We start from the raw sequence: 27,749 nt of genomic DNA, 5'->3' as shown, positions 1-27,749 counted from the left end.
ATCAGATCTCCATCAAGAGTACGGCGGCCGACTTTCCTGATTGTTGGATTAAACGAGACTGCCATTGGAGATGAATTGAACGGAAATCTTCCAGGCGGCGACAAATTCTGATGAACAGCGTCTGACGGATGGTTCCGGAAATTATAATTACCTGAGATGACCTGAGCTGCAGCTGTGTACAAATGATAAAGATTTAGGTTGCAGACGTAGTCAGACTCCATAAACAACATCAACGCAGCGATGTCCGTACCTGGTCCACCTCCCATGGCGCAAACTCGAACATCGCCCCTACTCAGCAAGCAGTCGAAATATCCCCGGAAGTGCACACAGTGACAGTAAACCTCCAATAAAAACTGCTTGACCATGTAAGTGTGCGAAACAAAATACCGGTAGACATAGGCGCATCGATACACCGGGCTCAGAAATAGGTCAGTCCGTGGATTTGCGTTCCGCTGTTCGACAGAATACGCGGTCGATATATCCACTAGTGCTTTACCTATTTCGGATGCTATCCTAGCTTGTTTACGTCCAAAGCTGAGGACTTGTACGCTCCGACCCAGCGTCTGACAGAAATGATCGGAAAAGTCGCTGGACACCGAGTTCATAGCGTCGAACAACATACCCTGTATGAGACCGTCGATCACTACCTTTGTCAGCGAGTACAGCGATTGTAAGTCGGTTCCGCCCATAGCTGGTCTGTCTCCTCCACGTACGTTCAGAGGTCTTCATGCGACTGTGCACATCTAGTACGAGTAGCTTGCTCTAAAATCTTCCTGTAGTCGGTACGCATTTAAAGCAATATTAATTTAGTCCTTTTAAACACCTGAGTTCGTCTACTTTCGTTTCATTTGAATCACGTGTCTGTGAGTCTTATCGGACACAAATATATATATAGTTGTGACGTCACTTCAAATTTACATATTGTGACGTTCTACGAAAAGAGGAAGCTCAAAAATGAAAGCATTAAAATTTTGCCTACACGCTGTCAAGGGGTACGAGAAAAACTCAACCACACAATCGTACAAAATTGAAAATGACATTTAAGATCCATTGTGAAAATTTTGATTCAGAATTATGTCATATTTACCAAGATTAAAAATAAATCAACATCTTCAACATGCTGTGTTTACTCCAATGGAACAAAATAAATGTTCAATTTCACAAAATCTAGATGTTAAATTCTCAATTGTCATATGGGGTTTCAAAAATATCCCTACAGAAGCTGTGTACTAGTGTAAAATTCAAGGATTTAGTTTGTCAGTGGCAGTCTGTCCCCAAAGTGCATTCAACCTTATACGGCACGGCGTAAGCTTAACCTCAACGATTGAATTTCAAACAATTTCACATGAGCACATTGTTCTCAAGCCCTTTTCCTATATTACAGCTGACAAAAGCGGTTGTAAACCATACAGTGACCTCTTGACTTGCTATTCTTGTACCTTCCCATTATATGGTGACGTCATGTAATATATGTGTAATTCGGAGAATGCGGCTAGTTTACCGGGAAAGACACACACCTTTGCAAAAATGGTATGCGACAGTCAAGTACGTGACCCCAGCGATGGTGCGGGCTATGATATTTCCTCTCCGAACAATCTTATCAGAAACGTACGTCAATCGAAGTTACAGAAAAAACAAAAATACCCCCAAAACAAAAACACTGACACCTTAGTGAGCAGAGAGAAGCCCATGAACAGGTCAGAAATTGCAAAGTTTTGCGGGCCTGTCACATGACATCGATCCCTTGTTCCAAGAATCCATACGCGAAAATTTATAAGTATAAGTGAGTTCCACACCCTGCCTTTCATCAGAAGCGCTAGTTCATAGAATCAAGTTTTCGACATTTTTTGTGATAAGAAATCTGATTTCCTGGTGACACTGTGTAGATTGCACACCCGCAAACACCGGTGCTTTATCTGTTGTTTGTCGGCAGCTGCCCTGTAGAATTTCAAGTTGAAAAAGAGATCCCTCGTGGCACTGCATACGTGCTAATTCAGTAATAGCCAACCAGTCCGGTTTGAAAAACTGTAACCAGAGGTGTTTTGAATGTATAAGTTAATGGTATTTGAACTTATTTTGAACAAAAATTAATAATTGAGAGACAACAGCTGTTCCGTATTGCCTCTTGCTTCGATTTGGAAAATTCTCCTCCATGCACTAATTTCCTCCCTCCTATACTCGACCTAAGGAAACCCTCCCCTTCTCCCCACTCATAAATTCTCCACTACCCTCTTTCCACTACAAAAGTTCCCCACTGTCCCCCACGGAAAGTGTTTGCCCTACCCATCGACAAACGGTCGAAAGCAAACGAATCAGATACTTAGTTGTCCATTTTACAATTTTTCCGTTTTTACGTTGCTGTGCCCGCTGTAGGACATATTGCTCGCACAACCATTTTCACGATCATCTTTATTGGTTGCCCCTGCAAATGCATTTTTTTCATATGACTGACTTCAAAATAGCAACGTACAGTGAAATGCTTTTGAGGGTAGCTATTAAACCAGCCATTTTTCGCCGGCAGTTACGTAGCTACAACATTACGAAAATCCGCAAATCTGTGAATATGACTGGAACAAAATTCAAGAGAATAAATAATCGCTGTTCGTAACGATTGTTGAGATAGAGTCAAAATATCTGTCCCAGGGTCGCATTCCAGGCTACCTCAAGTATGTTGCTTTTGATTTAGAACCACTTCATCGAAAACCTACCCAAAAATACTGCCAATGGGGCTTTTAACGATAAATTGAAGTAGGTTCAAACTTGAAAATAACTTTGGGCATAAAAAAGTGATGATCATATGTCACGTGATCTCTTAGTTTGAACAATTTGGCAAGCTGCAGCTAATTATGCGCCTCTGGGACAGATATTTTGGCGCTCAAATCTGAGCAATCGCTTTGTTTCTGCAGACTAATTTTGAAATTTGAAAAGTACATGAAATGTTCTCATGTGAGCTACAATGAATAACGCGGTCCTTTTGAATGTCGAGTTTCAGAAAAATTAAGGTAATTTGTTTTCCTAGTACCAAAATTTGCATTTGTCACCTCAACATTGTATCATTGATCTTTAAAGAGAATGACGTAAATTATCCGAGAGGCAAGATTTAAATCTTGCATGGTAGAAGAGCGAGTTTTTCTTTAACAGATATGCAAGTCCATAGAGGGCGCCCTTTGACAGACCCGCCCCTCGACATCACCAGTGGTATCGGTCGCGTTGAGCAAGTTAGGAAGACACTGGGAAGAGATCAACGTTCATGATCGATCTCAATAACCGTGCCACAAACAAAGATGTCGCAAATACTTGTCAGGGGCCAACGGCATCTACCCTTGTTGGCTGCATCACGCCACCTGACGACCAGCTCACGAGTACGTTCAGAAGCTGCCAAAGCTGAGGGGACGTTTCGCGGCCTTGGCGCCTACGTAAGGTCAGCGAAGGAGACCCCAGAGCCAGTGAAGACTTCAATATCAGGTTGAGATACATTCTGTGTATTAACGGTAACATGTCTGTGATGACGCTTTATTTCATGGCATGCTTTGAGAACGATTGTAGGTGTTACAGGTGGAGCAAACTTCGCGCTGCCTCTTTTCCTGAATAGTATTCAGGGGTAGTCGGGGACTAGGGGCACTGTCAAGTAGTTTGATACATTGTAAACTGCCCGGAAGTTCAAAATCGTAATAGTGTTCTTGCAATATGCGGAGGAGGGGTCAAAGTCTACACTTTGGCAAATAGTGACGATTGGAGCGTACCGTCCTATTCGGCCCAGCGGTACGACAGATCAGAGGCACTACTTCATTCAATCAAGGTTAACACACAGTGTACACATTGTATGTTGCATAACGATGACCACACTTACTGATACCTTGGAGCCAGAAACGCCCGTTTCTAGCTCCATGCTGATACGAACAACTGTGTAGCGGGGCCTATAAAGAGACCCGAAGATCCAGTAAAGGTCGAAGTTGTGCGATATTGCTAGGTAGTCGTACACGACAGCATCCCTCCAAGTGCATGCTCAGTCCACCGAGAAATTTAAGTCTGACGCTTGAATGTTTTGAGTTTATGAGCACAAATATCTTACCTGTAGTTATTTGCATATGAATAAAGGATTGTGTACATTCACGTTGGGCTGGTGCACCAGGTATATATATATATATATAATATATATATAATATATATTATATATATATTCTTATTCTTCCATTGCAGGAGAAGTCCCGTATATATATATATATATATATATATATAATATATAATTATATATATATATATATATATATATATATATATGTATATTCTTATATTCTTCCATTGCAGGAGAAGTCCCGAAATGGATCGACGGTAGTTTATACAGAAATGGGCCTGGTTTATTTGAAATTGGAAATGACAAATATAACCACATATTTGATGGTCTTTCACTTTTGCACCGTTTCAACATAAAGGATGGCCAGGTACCTCACGATAGGTTTACTCCGGAATAAAATGTCGTACATTTAGAAAATACGTTTTGTCAAAGTTTTCAATTGGAAAACTTCTTATATCTTTTAGTCTCAAGCACAGAAGTGATACGGAATATAATAGTCTTTTTTTTCCATAATTGTATTGTTGCCCAAAATCGTCTTAAACCTTTTTCCAAGGGCCTCAATAAATGTTTTAGTCTGTTATTTTTGTCAGATCACAGGGATATATTCAGGACAATAAATAATAATATGATAAAAACAAAATAATTAGATATTATTCCCTAATATTTTTCTTCGTTCAGCGAAGAAAAATACGAGTGACGTAATGACCGTGTCACCACGAGTCGAAGACGAGTGGTGACACGGTCATTACGTCACGAGTATTTTCCGAGCTGAATGAAGAAAAATATTAGGGAATAATATACTTATCACATGCACAAGCCAATAATTTGTTATTTTTTGCAAAATAAAATAAGTTTTCCATGACGATTCCGCGTTTAAACTTTGAACTACTTTAGGAATAAATATCAGTACGCCGTGCACAAGTTGTCAATCATTTCCAGTCGTCCGTCGTGTGCATTTGCGCTCACGTTCGTTCATGTGTGGAGCAAATGACAGCTCTCGGTCTACATGTAGGCTACCTTCCGCAAAGTTATACTCTATTTCAAAGGTATAGCATAGTCCTAGAAATTTATCACAAGACGAAGATACGCTATATCGACTGAATCTCGACGGCGCGAACACTGTAAACGTCGCACCTGACCCTGTTTGCAATGCGTACGGAACCCACGGTATACGCGACCAGCTTCGAGTTCGTTGTTTCCGCAAATTATTCACGTAATTCCTTCGGAATATACAGGCGGTACACTCTTGTGTTTACATTGTTCGGATTAGTAATGTCGTAGTCTGTGAAAATATCGATTTCATTACATGACTTTTGATCGTGGGAGAAAAATCGATCGGCCACCATGTTGTTTGTTTACATATTTACGAGCACACCGAAGATCGACAAAAAAAAGGTCCGACGCACCAAAATTGATGACATAGACGCGGGTTGTCTGACGTAGAACGACCAGAGAATAAATCCCGTATTTTTTGTTCGGAGCCGACAAACTTGGCTTGTGCATGTGATAAGTTTTGTTGTCTACAAGTTTTTTTTTTCTGTCTGCCTTTCTTTTACCAATACGCTCTGCTCGCTTGAGACCTGACGGCCGGGACTGCCCACTGTGTCAGACATGCGTAGTAAAATGCGCCCTCTTTCTTGCTTCCGCGCGTGACCTGAATCCGTTATGGGATTATCAAGTCGGAATCAGACTCGATAATCCTGCAGACTCGATAATTCTGCAAAATATTCAGGTCACGCGCGGAAGCAAGAGTTCATCGAAAGAGGGCGCGTCTTATACGCACTCACTTACACACACATAGTACGCAGTCCGTCACGTCATATTAAAGCGAGCAGAGCGTATAGGTAAGAGAAAGGCAGACAGAAAAAAAAACTTGAAGACAACGAAACATTTGGTTTTATCATATTAGTATAAATTGTCCCTGAAATTTCCCTGTGGTCAGATTAAAAGACACCGTACATGCTAACCCTTTCATTCACTCCAGGTCACGTATCAAAGTCGTTTTCTGCGCAGCGACCACTATAACAAAAACATGGAGGCCAACCGGATAGTGTGTACAGAGTTCGGTACCCTCGGACACCCAGATCCCTGCCACAGCCTCTTCCAGAGAGTGTCAGCGCGTTTCAAGGCAAGGAAAAGTACGGACAACTGCAATGTGAACGTAATGAGTATCAAAGATGAAATGTACGCCATGACGGAGAGTCCTTTCATATGGAGAATCGATCCCAAAACACTGGAATCTGTGGAAAAGGTATAAGTCTGTCAAATCCATATCATTGTGATTTGTTTAACGGATAAAAATCTTAAATTTGATTTCAGTCCTTTCATTATTTACGTTCATAAATTAAAGGCATTTTCTGATTTCCGCTTTTCTGGAAAAACAAAATTTTTTCTTTTCATTTCAAAATAGCCCTCATAAAGAACAAGCACGCCAAAGCATATGAAGCGAATACAAAGCGTTATATACGTATAAGAAAACTGGAAAGTTGTATTAAATTTACCAATGAGGCAATTACTGTTATACAGTGCGGGGCTCGAAATTAGCGGTAGTCCCGCGTCCACAGACTACCAACTTTTCCCTGGGGCTACCAAAGTCCATGAAATGGTAGCCCACACGGACTACCAAAGCCTGGGAGATGAAATATTTGACGTGCGATGTCCGTCACTTTTGAACGAGCTAAATGCAATCAACCACGGCTTCAAACAAATGAAACTGCATGTTGATTCACGGTCCCGTCACAATTTTGTGGAGGGACCGTGAATCAACATGCACTTTCATTTGTTTGAAGCAATTATCCTTTCATCTGTGAACAGTTTTTTCTGGTGACTATTACAATTTTCACTGCTATGTTGTTGTTTTCACAAGATGCAGAGCGTTTGATACTGGAATATTGAGTTGATTTTCCGTGTGCAGTCTTTGCATGCCAGTTCACACTATGCTGTTGATAGGCAGCATACAAGACGTACTTGTGTCAAGTTTTGGGGTTTTGATGCTGAAATTTCACAAAACTGTCACTTCTGTATCCAGAGATTGTGTGATCAGTTTAATTTGAAACAGCGATATAAAACACATGTGTCAGTTACGCTTGGAAATCGTGGCTGAGTTTCGCTGTCTTTTATCTATGGTTGTCGATCAGTATCAATGTATTACGTTCTGTATAGAGATACTCGGTTGTAACAAGGCATGCCAGTCTTCTGGAGAGCTTCCAGAAATGAGCACATATGCACACTGAAACTATACTTATTAACCCTTTGAGCGCCAAAGTCAATTTTTGTAGCCTTTATAAAATGTACCCAGTCAATTTTTTTTCAGATTTTTGCCAAAATTTTGATGAAAAACTGTAGCCAATGAAGTTTTATGTCCATTTGTTCTAAAATTATCAAATAATGTTGCACTCAAATTTTGGTGGGAAAAAATGACAGCACTCAAAGGGTTAATGTATGAAGGGATCTCAATGTCACATGTGCATAAGAATAAGGTATGTTGGCTTGGCATCAAGTCCAAATGTAATGTATTGCATAATGCTCGTGTTGCATCAGCGCAATTGGAATATTTCACATAAACGGAACCTTGGGATTGTTTTTGGTTTCGATTAGTTCTTTTGCATAGGTTGTTGAAAATGTAATCGATATAGTAAAAAAAACATTAAGAAATATCTTTAAGGTTCTATAACCGAACAGTTTATAATTGCAATAGCGATATTGTTACATTGCAGTACCCTCTATCTCATTCTCCTTCCTCCCTCCCCCCCTCTCTCTCTCCCTCCCTCCCTCTCTCTCTCTCTCTCTCTCTCTCTCTCTCTCTCTCTCCTTACACACACACCACGCACACACGTGCACGTATAAATATAAACAAAATAGGTGGACATAACTGAGTTTTTGGCTGTCAACATGGCAACAGCACATCCTCATTACACAAAGGATGGCACGCACTATAATATGGGATCTTCATTCGGTAAAGTCAGCAAGTACAACATCGTCAAAATTGATCCAGCCGATGCAGGTATGTTCAAAGTTAGGTGACAAAACGTATGTATGTAATATGGCCAAGTCCTTGATATTTGCACATGTACGACACATTTGTCCAATATTGGCAATACAGACATTCCAGAACACATTTCAAAAGATGACAATAAATCAGATTGTAACAGATGCTTTAGAAATTCAGTGCCATTAACGATAACTTGCTATAGCAATATTCTGAAACCGAAATTTTCTTTTATGAATCTGAAGGTAAGCCATTTCTACAAAAGTCGTCGATCATGTGTTCTATTCCCGCAAGAGGGCGTGACCCATCTTACTACCACAGTTTTGGAATGACCGATAATTACTTTGTGTACGTGGAACAACCGCTGCATTTCAACGTAATGAAGATAATGAAAGCGACTTTCCTCGGAAATACATTTTCGGATTGCATGGAGTATAGACCCGAGAACAAGGTACGCTTTCACGTCGTGAACTCTCGCACGGGCGAAATTCATTCAACGGAGTACACCGCCGATGCATTCATGTGTTTCCACCATGTCAACGCGTACGAGGATGACGGTCACATTGTCGTCGATCTTTGCGCTTTCAAAGATAACGTCATGGACACAGCTTTTGTAGAGAAAATGAGACGAGGAGAGAGCACACCAGCTATGGGGTCACAGGTCATGCGATTTGTTCTTCCACTGACTGTTGATAAGGTACGTAAAATCATTTTATATATCTCTTCAGTGAATTATAAACATTTTTTACATTTCAAAAATTGTCGTAATTTGATATTTAATAATGTACTTGTGTGAGTTAGTGTGCAAATATTTAGATTAGAGAAGCAAGCTAGCCCATGACGGTTGAAATTTAAAGTCGGAAATGACATCACATCTCTACATTCATAGGGGAGAAAAATGAATTGGTGACTTTTTGTAAAAAATAAAATTGAACTCTTAGTTTTCTTAAAGATTAAAAAAAACCCCGATTACCAAAGTTCTTCACCAAAGTGTGGACTGTATGGACGAGTAAAACTGAGGGCACATTTGCGCAGAATGGTTAAATATAATAAGGTTTGTGACACGTTCGATCGTAAAGGTGGAATCTACTTTTCTGTTTGTTCCGTATTTGAGGAGTCACCTGTCGACCATTTGCTTTAAAATTAAAACAAAATGTTCAGCGTCAGACATTCTTTCCTTCCATGTTGCTTTTACAGAAGGCTGGAATCAACAACTTGGTGAAGTTACCAAATACGGAGTGTAGTGCCAGGTTGGAGGAAGATGGCAGCGTTTTCTGTATTCCAGAAAGAATAAGTGATGCAGGTATTGGGTGATACCTCTCTGTGAGAGAGAGAGAGAGAGAGAGAGAGAGAGAGAGAGAGAGAGAGAGAGAGAGAGAGAGAGAGAGAGAGAGAGAGAGACAGACAGACAGACAGACAGACAGACAGACAGACAGACAGAGCGCACAGTATTCTTTTGAAAAAATTGAGCCAGATTTGAGCCAGATTTTAAATAACCTGAAATTTGCTTGGCTTTCGAGGGTGCAGATTGACCCTGCAAACATATGAGATAAGTCTCAGTTTTTTTGTAAATTAATCATGAACTTTGAGAGAGAGAGAGAGAGAGAGAGAGAGAGAGCGCATAATTTTAAATAACCTGAAATTTGCTTGGCTTTCGAGGGTGCAGGGTGCAGATTGACCCTGCAAACATATGAGATATGTCTTAGTTTTTTGGTAAATTAATCATGAACTTTGTACGGCACAGAATAGAAGTCAACTTGATCCCTGTGTTTCTTTGTGCCTTGCATAATGGACCTTTATCCAAATTTCCATGTTCCCAAACCAACAACTCGCTATCAAAGACAATAAGTTTGATCCAAACTACTGTGGAGAAAGAATTACTTGTATGTTTGTACATGAATGAAGCAATATTGTTGGTAATTGTTTTTCGTACTATGGCTTTATACCAAGTTGTGCTGTCAGAATTAAGTTTTAAAACTACAGAGCTCTAGTAAAGGTAGGTTTTTGTGTAATTTAACTGATAAATATATGGAATAAATCACTTCAGTCATGATAATAGTAGGAACGTCTCTAAAGTCCATAGTTCACTGTTAATAGCGATCTGTGTGAAAATTGTATTCTTAATTCAGAAGAAAAGTTGCTTCTATCTTTCATTATATGACATTGAACTATCCTAATTATCAGTGCCAAGCTTTAACTTTATCCAGCAGCACCGTGAACTTCATTGTTACTTTGACCACTTTCTGTCTACAGCGTTGGAATTACCCCATATCAACTATGCCAGTTATAACGGAAAACCTTATCAGTACACTTATGGCGTTAAGGGCGATTTTAGTCAGGTAGGTGGAAGAAAATCATCATGTGGTTTTGAGTTCATGAGCAAAAAGGTTTCAAATGTTACATGTAAGTAGAAAGGTGAAAATTATACCAGTGACTTTCTCATCAAATTTCATGTTTTTTTATTTGCCTGCTGTGGGACCCTGAGGTAAGCCACCCATAGTTAGTTGACTTATCTAACTGGAAATTTGTTATGCGTTCTTGATACCCATTTTCAATTTCAAATATTGCATATATTGTAAACGATATATCACACTGTAATGAATGTTGAATTATTCACACATTTCTTTATTATTGTTATATTTATTTTCCGAGGGTAGTCTGAGTTACAAAGTAAATTGTAATTTACACCAGAGCCCTCAAAATACAGGAAAAAATAATTAAATAATTACAAAAAATAGTAGTAATACAGTAAGAATATATGACGTCTTAAATGTATACTGTCACCTGTTCCAATTTTACCACAGTTACCATGGAAAGAGAAAATCTAACCAATCACAGATTTTTAAGCGGGTGGCCGCTTTTTAGAAACAGGGCCCTCACATGAGCATTTTGAATACCAAGGAACTCCCCTTTGACCATATATGGGCATATTTAGATTACAGGTGACTGTATACCTTTAATCCATTCTCTGTCTGTAAGGGGACTAAATGAATGTTCTCTACACAATCTTTGTGCACATTTAAGATGCAGAACAATTTGTCATATGATTGCATTGCATTGTAAATTGACAAATTGAAGTTCAGCTACGGTGGGTTTCTCTTTTTCAGGAAAACCCCAAACATTGCGAACAGTACTGATAAAAAATTATGATCCATATTTACGCAAGCAGCGCTGTTTCACAATCTATTTGTTTATTCCCGCAACAACATTAGATAATGTAAACTTTGCCAGGAGAAATTCCTTGTAAGGCTTGACATGATATATAATGTCATGTATATATGCAAAGTGCATTTGTGAGTATTGAGTGCGAGACCACGGCATTAAAATTATTCCTGCTTGAAACTCTGAGCCCAGATCTGTTTAAGGTAGACTTTCATCACTCCAGTTTGTGTGAGTATCTGGTCATTTTTTTGCCAATCATGTCTCGACAATTTAATTCCTTTGTCTTCATCAGATTTACAAGCTAGATCTCAAAAATAAGTCGTACAACAGTTGGGGTCTAGAAGACTACCTTGTATCCGAACCAGGCTTTGTTGCAGCGCCCTCTGCTGGCAGCGAAGATGACGGTAAATATTCCAGAATTACTAACATTTAAATGAATTGGTGCTGATGTCGTTTGAGAGATTTCTAATCAATTGAAGAGCCATTAGCTGTAGCTTTTGATGTAGCTGCAGTTCACTCTGTGTAAATATCTAGTCCAGGTATACACGCCACCAAGAAGGACAAAAACTGAAGCTCCTGAATAAATAATATATTTAAGTAAACAAAACGTCTTGTGTTTTTTTTTCATTCCAATACAATTTTCAAGCATTCAAGCAATGAAAAATGTACGCACTACGGTATAACCTCAACTAATTTGCCATTTTCGTCAACTTTTCACGCTTGTGGCCCAATAGTTGTCTGTTTGATGTAAAGGGCATTCAACGTTATCACACATCTCAGTACAGGGGCATCTCAAGGAAATATGCAGATTGTTCTTTATTGGCACAAGTAGTTTGGAAATCTTGGTAAATTGAGGGCGCTGTTCTGAAAAAAAACAACACTTAAAGTCGACACTTAAGATGGTGTCCGTTCTCTATTTCAGGTGTGGTTCTGAGTGCTCTGATAAGCGAAGAACCAAGCAGAAAACCTCACTTGCTAGCCATTCTTGACGCCAGGGATTTGAAAGAGATAGGACGTGCTGAAATCAACGTCGATATGACTGGCAGTACCCATGGGTTGTTTATTCCTAACATTTAAGTTGTGGGTAAACCATCAAGGGAGACCGTAAAAGGCATTCCTCTTGTACGGCATGTCCAATGCAACCAATATTGTAACATCTGTCATTCTAAGGACTCTTCATCATGATCAAGACATCTTCTCAATCAGTGAAGGAAACATGTAATGTTACGTAGTAATATGGCACAATATGGCACCTGTATTCCACAGTCTTGCTTAATTATGCGACCAATGTCAACAAAAAAAATGTTACATTTTATCAGCAACTGGTATACATCAACCTTAATCTGCTATAAAGTTGATTTAGATGAGATTTCTTAAATGAGACAATTTCTCAATGATAGGCTTTGGCGACTTGATCGAAGAACTGATATCCATCAAGCTAACTCTTGAGTATTTGAAAGGTCAAAGTTGAAGCGAGGAATATGAAGCAGTATATTTCCTCCGTTATAAAGGAACAAATATTTACATATTTGCATATAAATTGACAGATGTTAGGGAACAATACATTGAACATTTCACATGTATACAACTGTACGTTTGTCTGCAGGATGATACAGGGTTTTACTTTCATAGACAAAGGCTGTTAGCGCAAATGTTTGGAAAAAATCTACCCTTTTAACCTTATTTTCCGACATGTGATTGTCACTTTGGTGAATCCTATTCATGAATCTCTGTATGCACAAAACTCAGGAACTTTGTAAGATTATGTGGATACCTGGGTGAAACAGCTATGGTTTTACCCTCGCCGACTGTTTTGTGCATTAAAATTATATCATTCGACTTACCGTAACACTTTTGTCATAAAACTCATCTAACAGGCGTAGTAAGGGATTTCAATCAGCAAATCATAATTTTTATGATCCAAAATCCCCGACGGATAAAAATTTTGTTTGTATGTATTTCGCAACGAGGAATGACTGATGTCTCGATTGCCAGCAGCAAGAGGGAGGCCGCGAGACAATGGAGTCTTTCACCTTCAGTGCGATTATGTAGTTGATCACTTGATCACTGGAGCGCATTCTGAAGCTCCCAAAGTCGAAGAGACGGTGGCAGCCAAGGTGCCCTAGTAAGCATTGGTGAAGCAGAAAACACCAGGACGGCCCAAGATACTATATCAGGTTAAAAGCCATTAGTCTGAACGGGGACGGTGTCTTAGCTTACATGATATTTAAATTATGTTTCCAGACCGATCGTTTGTAATGGAGAACACAAACATAATACATAATAATAAAAAAAGTGAAATTTTGTGAATTCATCCCTTATTATCACAGAAATAAATATTTTAATTGACTTGAGTTCAATTACCATTTATACATCCAACCAGACCGTATTCGGGCTTTTCATTAGAAGCCGGCGGCCGAAGAAACTGCACGTCTGGCGAGGTCATTTTTCGGGCTGTAAAATCTCAAAGTTGCAAAAAATAACAAATGAATTAAGAAAAAATCTAACTCTGACTGTTGAACCACAAATATCGTTTACAGAAATGTGAGATTTTGAAATGCCACAAGAAGATCGCAGATTTGCCATTCCTGCAAATTCTGTGATCTGCAATCTCCAGCAAACTCAGAGCTGTTTTTACCAGGTACAAAATGTATTGTCATTGTTCGACTGTTATTGTGATCACTGATCACTGATCACTGATCAAACACTGATCATGCAAAACATGTAATAAAAATGTCAGTGTTCAATTTTCAAAGTTTTACCTAGTTCAAAATAAATTGAAATACCTCTCAAAATTTTCGACGCGAGAGGGGGCACCCCACGTCTGGCACTCTACTCCTCAGCCCGCTGTGTACTTTCAAATTCTCACCCTGTCAGATATCCCGGTGAAAACCCCGGCCTGCCACGACACCAAATTAAACAATGCCCTATGGTTGCATACTGGTTATAGGGCGAGGTTTTATATCTATAATTTGTTATAACTTTGTTTCACCTGTATCAACTGTCATGAAATATATAACCGACGATAATCTAGCAGGGTAAACCAGGATTTGAAAGGTCTTTACTACTGCTGTATCTTTGGAAATTTTAATACATGTATTGATATTTAACCTTTCTAAGTCCGGTAGGGGTCAGTCGAAGTTTCTGTGTTAGAGATGGGGGGGGGGGGGGTAATCAAATTCTTCATGGTTGACTGGTTGGGGCTACTCAATTTTTCGGAGTTTTTAAGTAATTCCACCGTCCCCCTCCTACTCCGTACAGGGCTCGAAATTAGCGGTAGTCCCGCGTCCATAGACTACCAACTTTTCCCTGGGGCTACCAAAGTCCATGAAATGGTAGCCCACACGGACTACCAAAACCTGGGACATGAAATACTTGGCGTGCGATGTCCGTCACTTTCGGACGAGCTAAATGCAGTCAACATGCACTTTCATTTGTTTGAAGCAATTATACTTTCATCTGTGAAGAGTTTTTTCTGGTGACTATTACAAGTTTCACTGCTATGTTGTTGTTTTCACAAGATACAGAGCATTTGATACTAAAATGTTGAGTTGCTTTTCCGTGTGCAGTCTTTGCATGCCAGTTCACACTATGCTGTTGATCGGCAGCATACAAGCCGTACTTGTGTCAAGTTTTAGGGTTTTGATGCTGGAATTTCACAAAACTGTCACTTCTATATCAAGAGATTGTGCAATCAGTTTGATTTGAAATAGTAATATAAAACACTGAATCAGTTAAGCTTGGCTGAGTTTCGCTGTCTTTTATCTATGGTTGTTGATCAGTATCAATGTATTACATTCTGTATAGAGAGACTCGGGTGTAGCAAGGTATGCCAGTTCATAAAGATCATGAGAATATTTTTTTCTGTTTTTATTTACTCAAGTTACAATTTCTTTGGATGTATAAGCTGATTTTGAAAGTGATAGAAAGTGTTAAAAATGTACATAAATTAGCATAAATTAAGCGTTCGTGACACATAACATGGGGTTTCTCGAGTTGAAGCCCCTGGGTTTTACTACTATTTTGTGTTGCTGAACCAGGGCTTATACTCAGACGAGTACAGTATCCCTAAACTAAAATATTCATGGACTACCAGACACTGTCACTGGGCTACCAACTTCAGAAAATGGTAGCCCAAGTGGACTACCAGGGTAAAAAGTTAATTTCGAGCCCTGCCGTAAATAATGACGGCTCCCTTACAATGAAACGATTCAAAAAGAAAGTGAAAACTGGTCTGTCCTTTTCTTCTGGGGACTATTGTCACTGTCTTCGCGCTTTGATTTTTTATACGGCATAGGAATATGAAATATTTTAGACTCCTAAACCACAATGTATTTATATAATACTGGGTAAAGTGACTTGTTCAAGGGTGTGGATGTACAGGTCTCTCTGAAAATATTGATATATTGGGGTGGAGAGAATGTAGAATGTACTCTGACCTTGGTCTGACCAGAACAATAGCAACGTGTCTAAAAATAGCTGGACATCACATTTCAGACAGAATGCGCTTCCAATGAAGAAAAGTGAACTTTATGGCAGAGCACGCAATCAAAGATGGATTAAGTTGCAGTGGGTAGCTACAAAGTCATGGACAATTGACGGTGTTCGGGAACCAAAATGAAAACATGCCAACTAAGCGGAATTTGCATGCCGATAGAGGGCGCCTTTTATAGGAGCAGACATGAGCCGACCCCAGACCCAGGTGACCAGATACGAAGGTCACAAGGACGAAAGAAATATAACTGCTATCAAACGTCATTCGTACCACCAACACTAAGAATGTCGCAAATATTCGTCAGGGTACAACAACTTCAGCAGTTGTTTGCTGCATCATCACGCCACCTTACAACAAGCTCACGAACATGTGCAGAAGCTTCCAGGGCTGAAAAACCGTTTCGCAGCGTACGTGCCTTTGTAAGGTCCGCCAAGCAGGAGACACCAGAACCTATTGAGACTTCCATATCAGGTGCGAAATCTCTGTATTTTTGGGGAGGTGTCTTTGATCATGTGGTATCCTTTTGAGGCCGGCCACCTTCACAGAACAGTAACTTGGCCATGGTTGTAGAGGCGTGGAGGATTAGCAGGTGCCACCAACGAAGCTGTTAGTGCGAAAAGGTGTTCGTGCCAGTTTATCAGCGGGCGGGGAGAAAAAGCCAATATTTACAGTATTTGACATGTTCTAAATCTGCATATGAACTGACGCTCGTAACATATCTATTAATCCCGACGAGTGCACAATCTAAATTCTTTTTCATCGTTTAATTTCAGGAGAAATCCCGAAATGGATCGATGGTAGTTTATACAGAAATGGGGCTGGTTTGTTTGAAGTGGGAAATGACAAATACAACCACTTATAGCCTGAATCTGTCAAAATGTTTACCCAGCAGTCGATGTGTTTGAGGATTAAAATTGTTGCTCAGGACGACTTATCAGGTGTGGCTGGCTTTTTTGCCAGCGGGTGATAAGTGATTAACTACTGAAAGAAAACTTGGAAGCGGGTGATAAATGATTAAGTACTGAAACAAAACCACAGAGGTGTTAATGGGAAAGACGACCTGAAATAATACACACGACCTAATATCGATTGAGATTATATTAGTGCTAGGATGTGCGTCGCCGACAGTAAGGGTGTTAGAAAAACGCAAGATGAACACGTGATTTTCATTCAAGCTCCTTATTGTGTAGCGAGTAACATCTCAAAGGTTTGCCTCCAAAGAAAACCAATTTGACGACCACGATGGCTGCAGCACGTAATCGCTTCCATTTCATGTCTGAAGACGATATTAAGGAAAAAGTGCGTGGAAGAATGCCGCAAAACACCAGAAGAACCACAAGCTGGAGTGTCCGCGTGTGGAATCAGTGGGCCGAGTCATTCATGTACGAGTAAAGTAAACAGCGATTCACACTACCGTCATAAGAAATTCCATTATAAGGACGTGATATTATCATCAGATTCGGATGTAAATTTTGACCTAAACTGATTTTTCAGAGTTAGATGATTGATGATATATGGGTTTCGAAAGGATTTCTTGACTCATTGACTGTCAGAGACTCAATTGCATGTTAGCTGGACGGCTGTAAGTCAGTCATCACCGGCTGGAAACATATTAGTACTTTGTTCGCAATTTATCCATAGACCGTACGCGCTATGATTTATTGATAATAAAGAATGAAGATAACTTGATAACTTCAAAAAAGTTATTTTTCATGTGTAGGTGTGTCAGTGTTTTATGCATGGTAAATTTTTCCCTGATTTGAAACGTGTCAATGTCATGGTGGTCTGATTGGCAAGTTACGTGGCCCGAAAACAAAACATTTAAAATCGTAAGCAGTGTGACACGAGTGATAAACGCAAGATGTGATAAGTCGATGTCATGGTGGTCTGATGGGAAAAATTAGGTTGCCTGAAATCAAAGCATTTTAATCGTAAGCACTGTCTGTCACGAGTGATAAACGCTAATCCTGGCTTTCTTGGATTCCGCGCTGTCTGACAGGAGTGATAAACGCTAATCCTGGGTTCCCTGTTAGCTCGACGGCTATAAGTAGGTTATCGCCCGCTTGAAACGTAAAACAACTCGGCTCCGCCTCGTTGTTTACGTTTCAAGCGGGCGATAACCTACACTTGTTTGACGGTCTTTCACTGTTGCAAAGGTTCAACATCAAGAATGGTCAGGTATATTAAAGACATAACATATCTACGCCATAATGAAATAATCCACTTTGACTACTGTAGTGTTCTCAGGAAAGTGGACGCTAAAGATGTAGAGATGCTTGTGCCACTCATTATAGCAAAATCATTTTCCGAGTGCACCCCTCCCAAATGTGAATCTTTATGTCGAATTCCATGGCAGTGTTGTTCTAAACAATACTCTAGATCTCTCATGCACTTTAAAACTTAAACCTTTTCATTCATTACAGGTCACCTACCAAAATCGTTTTCTGCGCAGCGATCACTATACCAAGAATATGAAGGCCAACCGGATAGTGTGCAGTGAGTTTGGCACAGTTGGTCATCCTGATCCCTGCCACAACCTTTTCCAGCGAGTGTTATCCCGCTTTAAAACAAGGAAAGGTACGGACAACTGCAATGTGAACGTGATGAGCATCAAGGATGAAATGTATGCCATGACTGAGACCCCTTACATATGGAGAATTGATCCAACAACACTGGAATCTATGGAAAAGGTATACTATATATTCATTAAGGTAGACCGTGCCTCGGGGACTGACAGAGGCACGATCTCTCAAATTTCTGCAATTCTTTTCTGATATACCACTTGTTGGGGATTATTTTAAAACACTTGGATAAAGGAAACTTGTAACTGTCTTAACTTAGTTTTTCGAAAATCCAAAATTCAATTCCCCATATAGTTAAGACAGGAATGGCGGCCATTTTGAATTTCAAATATCTCAAATTGTTGGGTAATTTGTTTCGCTAGCTTCAAACTTTGCAAGGTGACACCCGATTTTTATTATTGATTTGGTAAAATAATTGTTTAAAGTGTTATTCACGAAAGCTTGAGGAGAAGTTTAATAAGTTTCGCTTTCGAGGCGCATACTACCTTCAACCCATATCGATTATGATATCTAAAAGAGACAAATGTGTGTAAATTTACAATGCTAATAATAAACAGCTTGTCTCATCGGTTCCATTATTGATCTTTGTAAATTGTTTTACAAGACTATCTTAAAGCGGAAAGCTGTGTCTGTTGAGTAGTATATAGTTATGTTTCTGTATGGCTCAATCATATTTTTGGCTATACACACACTCATATGTATTGACCATGACTCTTCAAGACATAGAGGAACAGTGTTAATTAATGTATGAATGAATGAATACTTTCGTGTCACACATTAAGCATTAGATGGTAATGGAGCCAAGTACAAGTACAAATCAAATAAACTATATATCCTCCTATCCCCTAAGATTACTAGAAATGTTAAGAACGCACAGAGTATTGAATTGAGTATTTGTGTTAACTCTGTTGAAAATGCAGCAAAGCCTTTCATTCTTTCTCATCATCAGTCTCTTTCTATGCGTCTCTGTCTGTCCCTGTCTGTCTATGTCTGTTTGTCTATCTCCTCCTCTCTCCCTCCCGTCTGTTTCTCAAATACATTCATGCATACTTACGTACAAACGTATATACATACATACATACATACATACATACATAAATACATACATACATACATACATACATACATACATACATACATACATACATACATACATACATACATACATACATACATACATACATACATACATACATACATACACACGTACATACCTACCTACATACCTACCTACCTACCTACCTACCTACCTACATAGCTTGACATGTCTGAGTTTTTGGCTGTCAACATGGCAACAGCACATCCTCATTACACAAACGATGGCACGCACTATAATATGGGATCTTCTTACGGGAAAGTCAGCAAATACAACATCATCAAAATTGAACCAGCCGATGCAGGTATGTTAAAACTACTTGTCCGAACACTTATATTCGATGAGAGCATCAATGATATTTACGTATAAACTTTAAAAATTGCCATCGGGACTTTGCGAGAGCCGAGGAAATGTCACTGTTTACTTATTTGTGCAAGGTGCGATAGCTTTAAGACTTGCTCAAATTCCTTAATCGATATCGTACCCATATCAACTATACCAAAATAACAAAGAATTCAAAGCAAACGTACGTAAACGAAGGCAAAGTATGATTATTATATATTGGCGTGGACAAAAACTAAGCTCTTATGACATGTAATGATATATAAATGTTGCATTATAAAACATTCATGTGCCATAAATACAGGTGTAGAAATGTAGATATCGTACTGCACGCAGCTTTTGAGAGTCACGTGGACGTAGGCTTCTCGAAGTAATGGTTTTAAACAAGTAAACATAGCAAGTTTCAGCAATTTTGGTCATGTAAATTAAAATATATACCCTAAATTACAAAAGTCATTAAATATGCAAATTAGGAGTTGGATGAAGTAAAAATGATTAATGACTTTCAAGAAGGTTGTATCATAGTATCTTCAATATATGTAGCGAGTTTCATCAACTTTGGTCAAGTCAATTCAGATATATATCCCTAATTGGGAAAGTTCATTAAATATGCTAATTAGCTGTTATCTTTCATGTCACCCCTTAATAACTTTCGTTGCTGATATATCTTTATGTGATCAATATTTGTAGCAAATCTCATCAAATTTTGTGCAGTCGTTCTCAATGTACATCCGTTTTTTTTCTAAAATCATTAATTAATATGTAAAATGAGCAAAAAGTAAGCAAGCCACACCCACCAAAAACTAATCAGTTCGTGTCATTTGCAATATGAAAGATTTGATTCTGATCTTATGAGCCGTTTTTGAGATATCGAGCACACAGGCAGGCAGACAGACAGACAGACAGACAGACAGACAGACAGACAGACATTGCTGCGACATTAGCTCACGTGTGAGAAAAAACTTGTAGACAACGAAACTTGTTTGGTTTTTATCGTATTAGTATTTATTGTCCCTAAATATATCCCTGTGACCCGAACTATGTTCTTTTGTAAGAAACCCGGAAGTGAATAAGTGGTCTCATGCCCAATATACACCTAAAGATTTTGAAAATGATCCAATACAATATGACCGCAAGTTGCGAGTCTTCAAATCAAATCATACGCATTATTTTTATCAATTGGCTCAATTTTGCTGCTCAATACGTCAATGATATGTCAAGGATTTTACACATTTTTTCAATAATGTTGATCAAGACATCTCAAAACAATTTTCAAAAATGCCTTCAGGTGCGATTCTACAAGTTGCTATTAAGAGACAGTATCATCAACGATAACTTGTTCTGGTAATATTCTGAAACTGACACTCTTTCTTTTATCAAACGGAAGGTCAACCGTTGCTACAAAAGTCCTCGATCCTGTGTTCTATTCCTGCCAGAGGGCGTGACCCATCGTACTACCACAGTTTTGAAATGACCGATAATTACTTTGTGTACGTGGAACAGCCGCTGCATATCAATGTGATGAAAGTGTTCAGAGCAACTTTGTTAGGGAGTTCATTTATTGATATCATGGAGTATAGACCTGAGAACAAGGCACGATTTCACGTCGTGAACTCTCGCACGGGAGAACTTCATTCCACGGAGTACACCGCCGATGCCTTCTTTTGCTTCCATCACATCAACGCGTACGAGGATGACGGTCACATTGTCGTCGATCTGTGCACTCATAAAGATGAAGGTGCCATTCACACAGGATTCATAGAGGAGATGAGAAAAGATGAGTATGTACCTGCTCAGGGGTCAAAGATCCTGAGATATGTTCTACCATTGACTGTTGAAGTAAATCTGTCTTCAGTGGAGTGTAAATATTATGTAGATATTAAACATTGACATAGTTTATGAGTACTACTGAAATATATGTGTCACATTTTCTAATTTTAGATTTGAGAAGCAAATTAATTTAAAGGTCACATGAGATCTCTGAAATAATAAAAATACCAGCTTGCTTTTTCTAAAAGTAATTTTGAACACTCAATCTAATTTTAAGTTTTGGTAATGTGATCAACAAAAATCATCAAAATGCGTCTTGTAGATGACATAGTGTATGCCTGAGCGCGATGGAGTACCTTGGCTTAAAATCAGATTATGAATGTGTTACATAAGATCATAACACATGTTTGTTTTTTTGTTTTCATTGTTGTGGAGTAATTATTGACCTTGGCTTAAAGAGACGTTCAACGTAGGATGTTAAAAATATACACTCTTCATATTCATTCTCTTTCCCACTTGTTGCTTTCACAGAAGGCTGGAATCCATAACTTGGTGAAGTTACCAAATACAGAGTGTAGTGCCAGGTTGGGGGAGGATGGCAGCGTTTTCTGTATTCCAGAAAGCATAAGTGATGCAGGTATTGTTTGATTCCTCTCTGAGAAGGGTTTTAGTATTCGAAGGACGTGAGATCACATAATTGTAGTATTTGAAAGTTTTAAAGCTTGAGAGAAAGATAGAGTTTTAGAGTTAGTTTGAAAGTTTTAGAGTCTGAGAGTTTAGAGGGATTGTGAGACTTGGTTAGGGAGCCTTCAGTAATTACACGGGGTGGGCCGGGGGAATTTCGCCCACACATGTACCGTAAAATGTGACCCTCCCCCCTATCCTCCTGTCTAAAATGTGTCCCTCCCCATTGTCCGACATTCTAAAACTTGACCCTCCCCCAACCACTGCGGTATTCTCCCCTGGAATAACTAAACAGTATCAGCTAATTTACATAACAATGGGTTCAATTGTTATGTTAGGGACAAATTACAAAGGGGAGGGCTGGTGTTTTTGGAGGGACAGTCGCAATTTATCCCGCAAGAATTTTTGAAGAGATATTGTATTTCATACATGTGAGGGAGGGTCACCATATTTTGTGCAACTATAAGAAGGCAAGATGTGGCTGATTTAGTGCTTCATCCAAAAATATCACATCAAAATACATAGGAGTCTATCAGACAAATTATCGACAATTTACCCCCACAAAACATGCTATATCTGTATTTTAAATATGTTTGATAATGTATTTAAATGTACTTTGCTTGAATAGGGAAGTAAAATGTGCATTTGTGTACAAGAAATTGATGTCTGAATTTCATCTAAAAAGTTGGTTCACTATTCATGGTGTCTATGATGAAATTGTGAATAGATTTTTCCAATACAAAAATAGGTAAATTTTTGCATTTGTGTACTCTTGATTATTGATATTAATGTTCTTGATTCGACTTTGGTGGTTACAAGTCTATGGTTGTGCAAGAAATTTGATTTTGGAATTTCACTGAAATATTGATTCACTATGCATAGCGGTCTATGATGAAACTATGAATAAATTTTTTCAGTACAAAATTAGGTAAATCTGTGCATTTATGTATGCTTGATTATTCACATTATTGTTCTTGATTAGACTAGAGTGGTTACAAGTCCATGGTTGTGAAAGAAATTTGATTTTTGAATTTCACTGAAACGTCGATTCACTATGCATTGCGGTCTATGATGAAACTATGAATATTTTTTTTTCAGTACAAAATTAGATAAATCTGTGCATTTATGTATGCTTGATTATTTAGGTTATTGTTCTTGATAGACTAGAGTGGTTACAAGTCCATGGCTGTGTAAGAAATTTGATTTTTGAATTTCACCGAAATGTCAATTCACTATTAACTGGGTTACAAATGACAAACTTTCACATTATTCTGCAGCATCATAACCTTAATTATGACAGAGACCACTTTCTTTCAACAGTTATAGAGTTACCTCAAATCAACTATGCCAGTTATAATGGAAAACCTTACCAATACTCCTACGGTATCAATGAGTATTCTTGTGAGGTATGTACAAGTTATGTAGCGTGTTGTTTTATGTTGTCGAGAAAATAGACGAAGGGACTTTTGAGATGTCGAGCGTAAGTACGAAAAGTATACCTGTGGCGTGTATGGCCTCTGCTAACATAGCAGTGAAGAAATGAGAAGTCGCTCCTTTTGGTTTGAGCGATGAGTGATGAAAATCAGATGTTGGGATGTTGCTATACAACTGGATCCGCTTTTAACCAAGTTCTGTCTTTGGTACTTTTACACACATGGAACAATAGTTGGAAGAATAAAATACCATCTTCCAATGTTGATACATTAGAGGATGAAACAGTGAGAAACATGTAACATTTCCATTCTTGACGTTAGTATCAGTGGTTTCAGGGATCCAACACAAAGGGTACAGGACAGGTTAATAAGGTTAATGAACCATATTTCTTTATGCCATCCTTTTTCCTCTTAGGTTTTGTCATATGTTTGAAGTCTCTACTTAATTTTACTGTTTATATTATGTCATCTGTTTGAAGTTCTCGGTTTATTTTTACTGTACCCTTGTCATACCTCCGTGAGAAAATGAATCTATCTCTATCAACAACGAATGTTCATTTCAGACATAACATCGTGTCATTGAATATCAAATTCAACTATGCTAAATTAGCTTGTATATGCATAAAACATGCACACCTTAGCTGTTATATTTGTTTGTTTTGTTTAATATTATAATAGAAATGCGAATGTAAGAGGTTGTGATTTATTTTCATTGTCCTCCGTGCATGAAAGTTTGGTAAAGTTACGTTTAATTTGCATATTATTACAGCTCTTACGTCATGGGGTGCTGCATATTTTCTAAATTAATCTGATGTGGTCTCTCAAGCATTGATTAAGCTGAGGAGAAAACTATATTAAAATTTTAAGAATGCGTGAACTTAACTCTGAGCTTAGACTAGATTTATTTCTGGTGAATTTTCATCATTTTTTGTTTTTTGAGTTTTCATTCAAGTTTTTAACTATCTAGATAATTTTCTTTCTTTCAATATACTCTCATCAGATTAAGAAAATAGATTTCAAAAACAAGTCATACAGAGCTTGGGGAATGGATGACTACATTGTATCTGAACCGGTCTTTGTTGAAGCGCCCTCTTCTTGTAGCGAAGATGATGGTAAATATTTCATTAAACATATCCCTTTTGAATATAGGAATTGATGCGGATGTTGCCTGAGAATATTCCCACTAGTTTAAATAGCAATAAACCGTAACTTGTGATGTAGCTGCATTTCTTGCGGAATGCGACACGATTTGCCACCTGCCTTCTGTTATTCGCGCATTCGCTACTATTCCTACTATGTAAATATCCAATTTTGATGATTGAACTCCAATACGGCCAAGATGTCATTTGTTAGCTACAGCATTTGATAGTCTACACATGGCAACTTCTTATGAACACGTAAAATATTCAGTCATAACAAAAACCGAAAACCACCCAGAAGTAATATATTCAAGCTGATAAAGAAACGTGACAAAATGTCACACATCTAGTACCTACACAATAAAAGCAAATTAGCATGTCATGTTATATTTATAAGAAACGTTTTCATTATCTATCCATGCCTTGTCTGGTTTTCAGACACGTCAGCTTTGCATACTGTATTACAATGTAACATGCTGCCATTTGCATCAAGGATACACGCCTTCGGCTCTATAGTTTCCTGTTTGACTCAAGACATTTGCAGTATTTTGGCTTAGGGCTTCCTCAAGTAAATTTCAACGAAGCCCTTTATTGACACAAAAGGTTTTGGAAATCTCAGAAACCCTGAAATTGGCTTCAAGATATTTAATCATTTTTCAGGTGTGGTCCTGAGTGCTCTGGTTAGTGATGATCCGAGGAAGAAACCTCACTTGCTAGCCATTCTTGATGCCAGGGATTTGAAAGAGATCGGACGTGCTGAAATCAACGTTGATATGACAAGCAGTTTTCATGGGATGTTTATTCGTAATGCTTAAGTTGTAATGAAAACATCAGAGGAGACATTGAAGGCATAAATTGGTCCAACCCTAGCTATGGTTGTAATATCTATCATTCTAAGGGTGCCATTTGGATCAATAACAGGACAAATACCGCCTGGGGTAATATTACGTTATAATATAATTTTATAATATACCAGTATTCACAACCATTGATTTCGAACTTTAATTTGATTTGAATAAGATGCGTTGTAATGTTAGGATTTATCACGGTAAGCTTTGGTAATTTTAGAGAGTACGTGTCTCGATTGTGAAACACAACCTTCTGCTCAAACTTACCTGAGTGAAAAATACATAATTTCACCAAATCAAGGATACAAATCAGAGATCACCGTGCATTGTTGGTACCAAAGAAATAAATACCTGACCGATTTTTGGAATTCAAAATAGCCGCCATCCCCTGTAATTCTATGAGGAAGATGAACCTTTCGATTTTCCGATTTCAAATACGGTGAAAACCTTTTATACTCCAAGAGCTCCAACTATGCCCTCACAAGTGAATTGAAAAAGAATTGAACAAATTTGAAAGTCGGAGTATCTCTCCCAGGCCAGATTCTACGTTACTTGAAGAAATAATATGAATACAGTTAAACCTCAGTAATTGAAGCGAGTTTTGAATAACAGTGTATTTCCTAGGGTACTAGTATTAAAAGAACATATCTTGGCATTGTGGGGTAATTATTATATATGAAGTGAGAGATGTATACTAAAGAATATTAAAGGGTTTCGGTGTCCCTCCACGACCAATGTCAACAACAAATTGTTACATTTTAATCGGCAACAGGTATTCATCAACGTAATTCTGCTATAAAGTTGATTCAGATGAGATGTTTTAAATGAGACAATTTCTAAATAATGGCTACTTGTTTGAACAACTTATATCCATTAAGCTAAACCTGAGTTATTTGAAAGGCCAAATTTGAAGCAAGGTATGTAAAGCAGTGTATTTCCTCCGATATAAAGGAACAGATATTTTGACATGGTACATATTTGCATATGAATTGACAGATGTAAGGGAACAATACATTGAACACTTGAACCCATCATTATATACAACCGTTCATTTGTCTTCACGACGATACGGGGTTTATAGAAATTAACCTTCCTAAACAAAGGCTGTGCGCAAATGTTTTGAAAAAAATCTGCTTTTTGAACCTAATTTTCCGACATGTGATTGTCACTTTAATGAATCCTATTCATGAATCAACATGGATATATAGTTCTGTGTGCACAAAACTCAGAAACTTTGTGAAATTATGTGGTTTTCTGGATGAAGTGGTAATGATTTTACTCAAGCCGACCGTTTTGTGCAATAAAATCATATCATTCGACTTAATGCGACATTTTTGTCATAAAACTCATCTAACAGTCGTATTATTAAGGGATTTCACACAAAATCCTGAGAGCTAAAAAAACTATTTGTATGTATTTGGCAAAAGCAATGGTTGATGTTTCGAGGGCCAGGAGCCAGAGGAAGCCGAGACGCTGGAATCTTTCACCTTTAATGCGATTATGTAGTTGATCACTTGTGAATTCTGAAGCTCGAAGAGATGGTGGCAGCCAAGGTGCCCTAGTACGCATTGGTGAAGCAGAAAACACCAGGGCGACCCAAGACTTTTATATCAGGTTATGAGCCATTAGTCTGAACGGGGACGTGTCTTAGCTTACATGATATTTAAATTATGTTTCCAGACCGATCGTTTGTAATGGAGAACACATTCATAATACATAATAATAAAAAAGTGAAATTTTGTGAATTCATCCCTTATTATCACAGAAGTAAATATTTTAATTGACTTAAGGTCAAACCTCGGAAATTACGACAGAGCCCAAACACCACGAGGCTTACTCTTACGCCCTCAAGCGACCCTCATTTATTCTTGTATGCCTAAAATATGAGAATATTAGATCTAGATTTATTTTTCAATTTTTCTACTTACCTGCAAGTAAATGGAAATTCCTCTTACTATTACAGTCAGAAAAGCGCCAGAATCTTCTTGATGTACATAGTTACTGTTTCTGATAAAACAAAAAGATTTTTGTTTATGTGAGATATCATCTCAAGTGACTACATGTTCTTTTATAAACTGTAAAGATACATTGTACATGAAGGCCAATGGCCTGTAGTACTGAATAAATATCACTTA

At 38.3% G+C, this 27,749-nt stretch overlaps 2 protein-coding genes across 3 annotated transcripts; both read left to right on the top strand.

The window, feature by feature from the left end:
• Nucleotides 1-27,749, top strand: LOC139115130 (beta,beta-carotene 15,15'-dioxygenase-like). Of its 2 annotated transcripts, XM_070677036.1 has the most exons (10): nucleotides 1-782; nucleotides 3,070-3,465; nucleotides 4,309-4,442; nucleotides 6,060-6,326; nucleotides 7,937-8,078; nucleotides 8,309-8,760; nucleotides 9,261-9,366; nucleotides 10,317-10,402; nucleotides 11,518-11,629; nucleotides 12,148-13,562. In XM_070677036.1, the coding sequence occupies exons 2-10, from the start codon at nucleotides 3,285-3,287 to the stop codon at nucleotides 12,300-12,302; spliced, it is 1,635 nt and encodes a 544-aa protein (XP_070533137.1). In that variant the 5' UTR covers nucleotides 1-782; nucleotides 3,070-3,284; the 3' UTR covers nucleotides 12,303-13,562. The 2 variants fall into 2 exon arrangements, with proteins under 2 accessions (XP_070533137.1, XP_070533147.1); XM_070677046.1 differs by lacking the exons at nucleotides 1-782; nucleotides 10,317-10,402; nucleotides 11,518-11,629; nucleotides 12,148-13,562 and adding exons at nucleotides 23,515-23,600; nucleotides 24,628-24,739; nucleotides 25,427-27,749 and having other exon boundaries at nucleotides 3,168-3,465.
• Nucleotides 17,851-22,158, top strand: LOC139123524 (beta,beta-carotene 15,15'-dioxygenase-like). The gene is made up of 5 exons (XM_070689697.1): nucleotides 17,851-17,898; nucleotides 18,144-18,410; nucleotides 19,561-19,702; nucleotides 21,128-21,579; nucleotides 22,042-22,158. The coding sequence occupies exons 2-5, from the start codon at nucleotides 18,192-18,194 to the stop codon at nucleotides 22,156-22,158; spliced, it is 930 nt and encodes a 309-aa protein (XP_070545798.1). The 5' UTR covers nucleotides 17,851-17,898; nucleotides 18,144-18,191.

The sequence above is a fragment of the Ptychodera flava genome, chromosome 2, assembly GCF_041260155.1.
Source record: "Ptychodera flava strain L36383 chromosome 2, AS_Pfla_20210202, whole genome shotgun sequence".
Lineage (NCBI taxonomy): Eukaryota > Metazoa > Hemichordata > Enteropneusta > Ptychoderidae > Ptychodera > Ptychodera flava.
Note: the sequence above shows the minus strand (reverse complement) of the source record. Positions and strands in the feature narration are given on the sequence as shown.

Excerpts from the sequence above, each read along its gene's own strand:
- LOC139115130 (XM_070677046.1), top strand. The coding sequence starts at position 3,285 with ATGTCGCAAATACTTGTCAGGGGCCAACGGCATCTACCCTTGTTGGCT. Across the intron at positions 8,079-8,308 it reads AATTGATCCAGCCGATGCAG|GTAAGCCATTTCTACAAAAG; the intron begins GTATGTTCAAAG and ends ATGAATCTGAAG. Across the intron at positions 9,367-23,514 it reads AGAAAGAATAAGTGATGCAG|TTATAGAGTTACCTCAAATC; the intron begins GTATTGGGTGAT and ends TTCTTTCAACAG.
- LOC139123524 (XM_070689697.1), top strand. The coding sequence starts at position 18,192 with ATGAAGGCCAACCGGATAGTGTGCAGTGAGTTTGGCACAGTTGGTCAT. Across the intron at positions 18,411-19,560 it reads CACTGGAATCTATGGAAAAG|CTTGACATGTCTGAGTTTTT; the intron begins GTATACTATATA and ends CTACCTACATAG. Across the intron at positions 19,703-21,127 it reads AATTGAACCAGCCGATGCAG|GTCAACCGTTGCTACAAAAG; the intron begins GTATGTTAAAAC and ends ATCAAACGGAAG.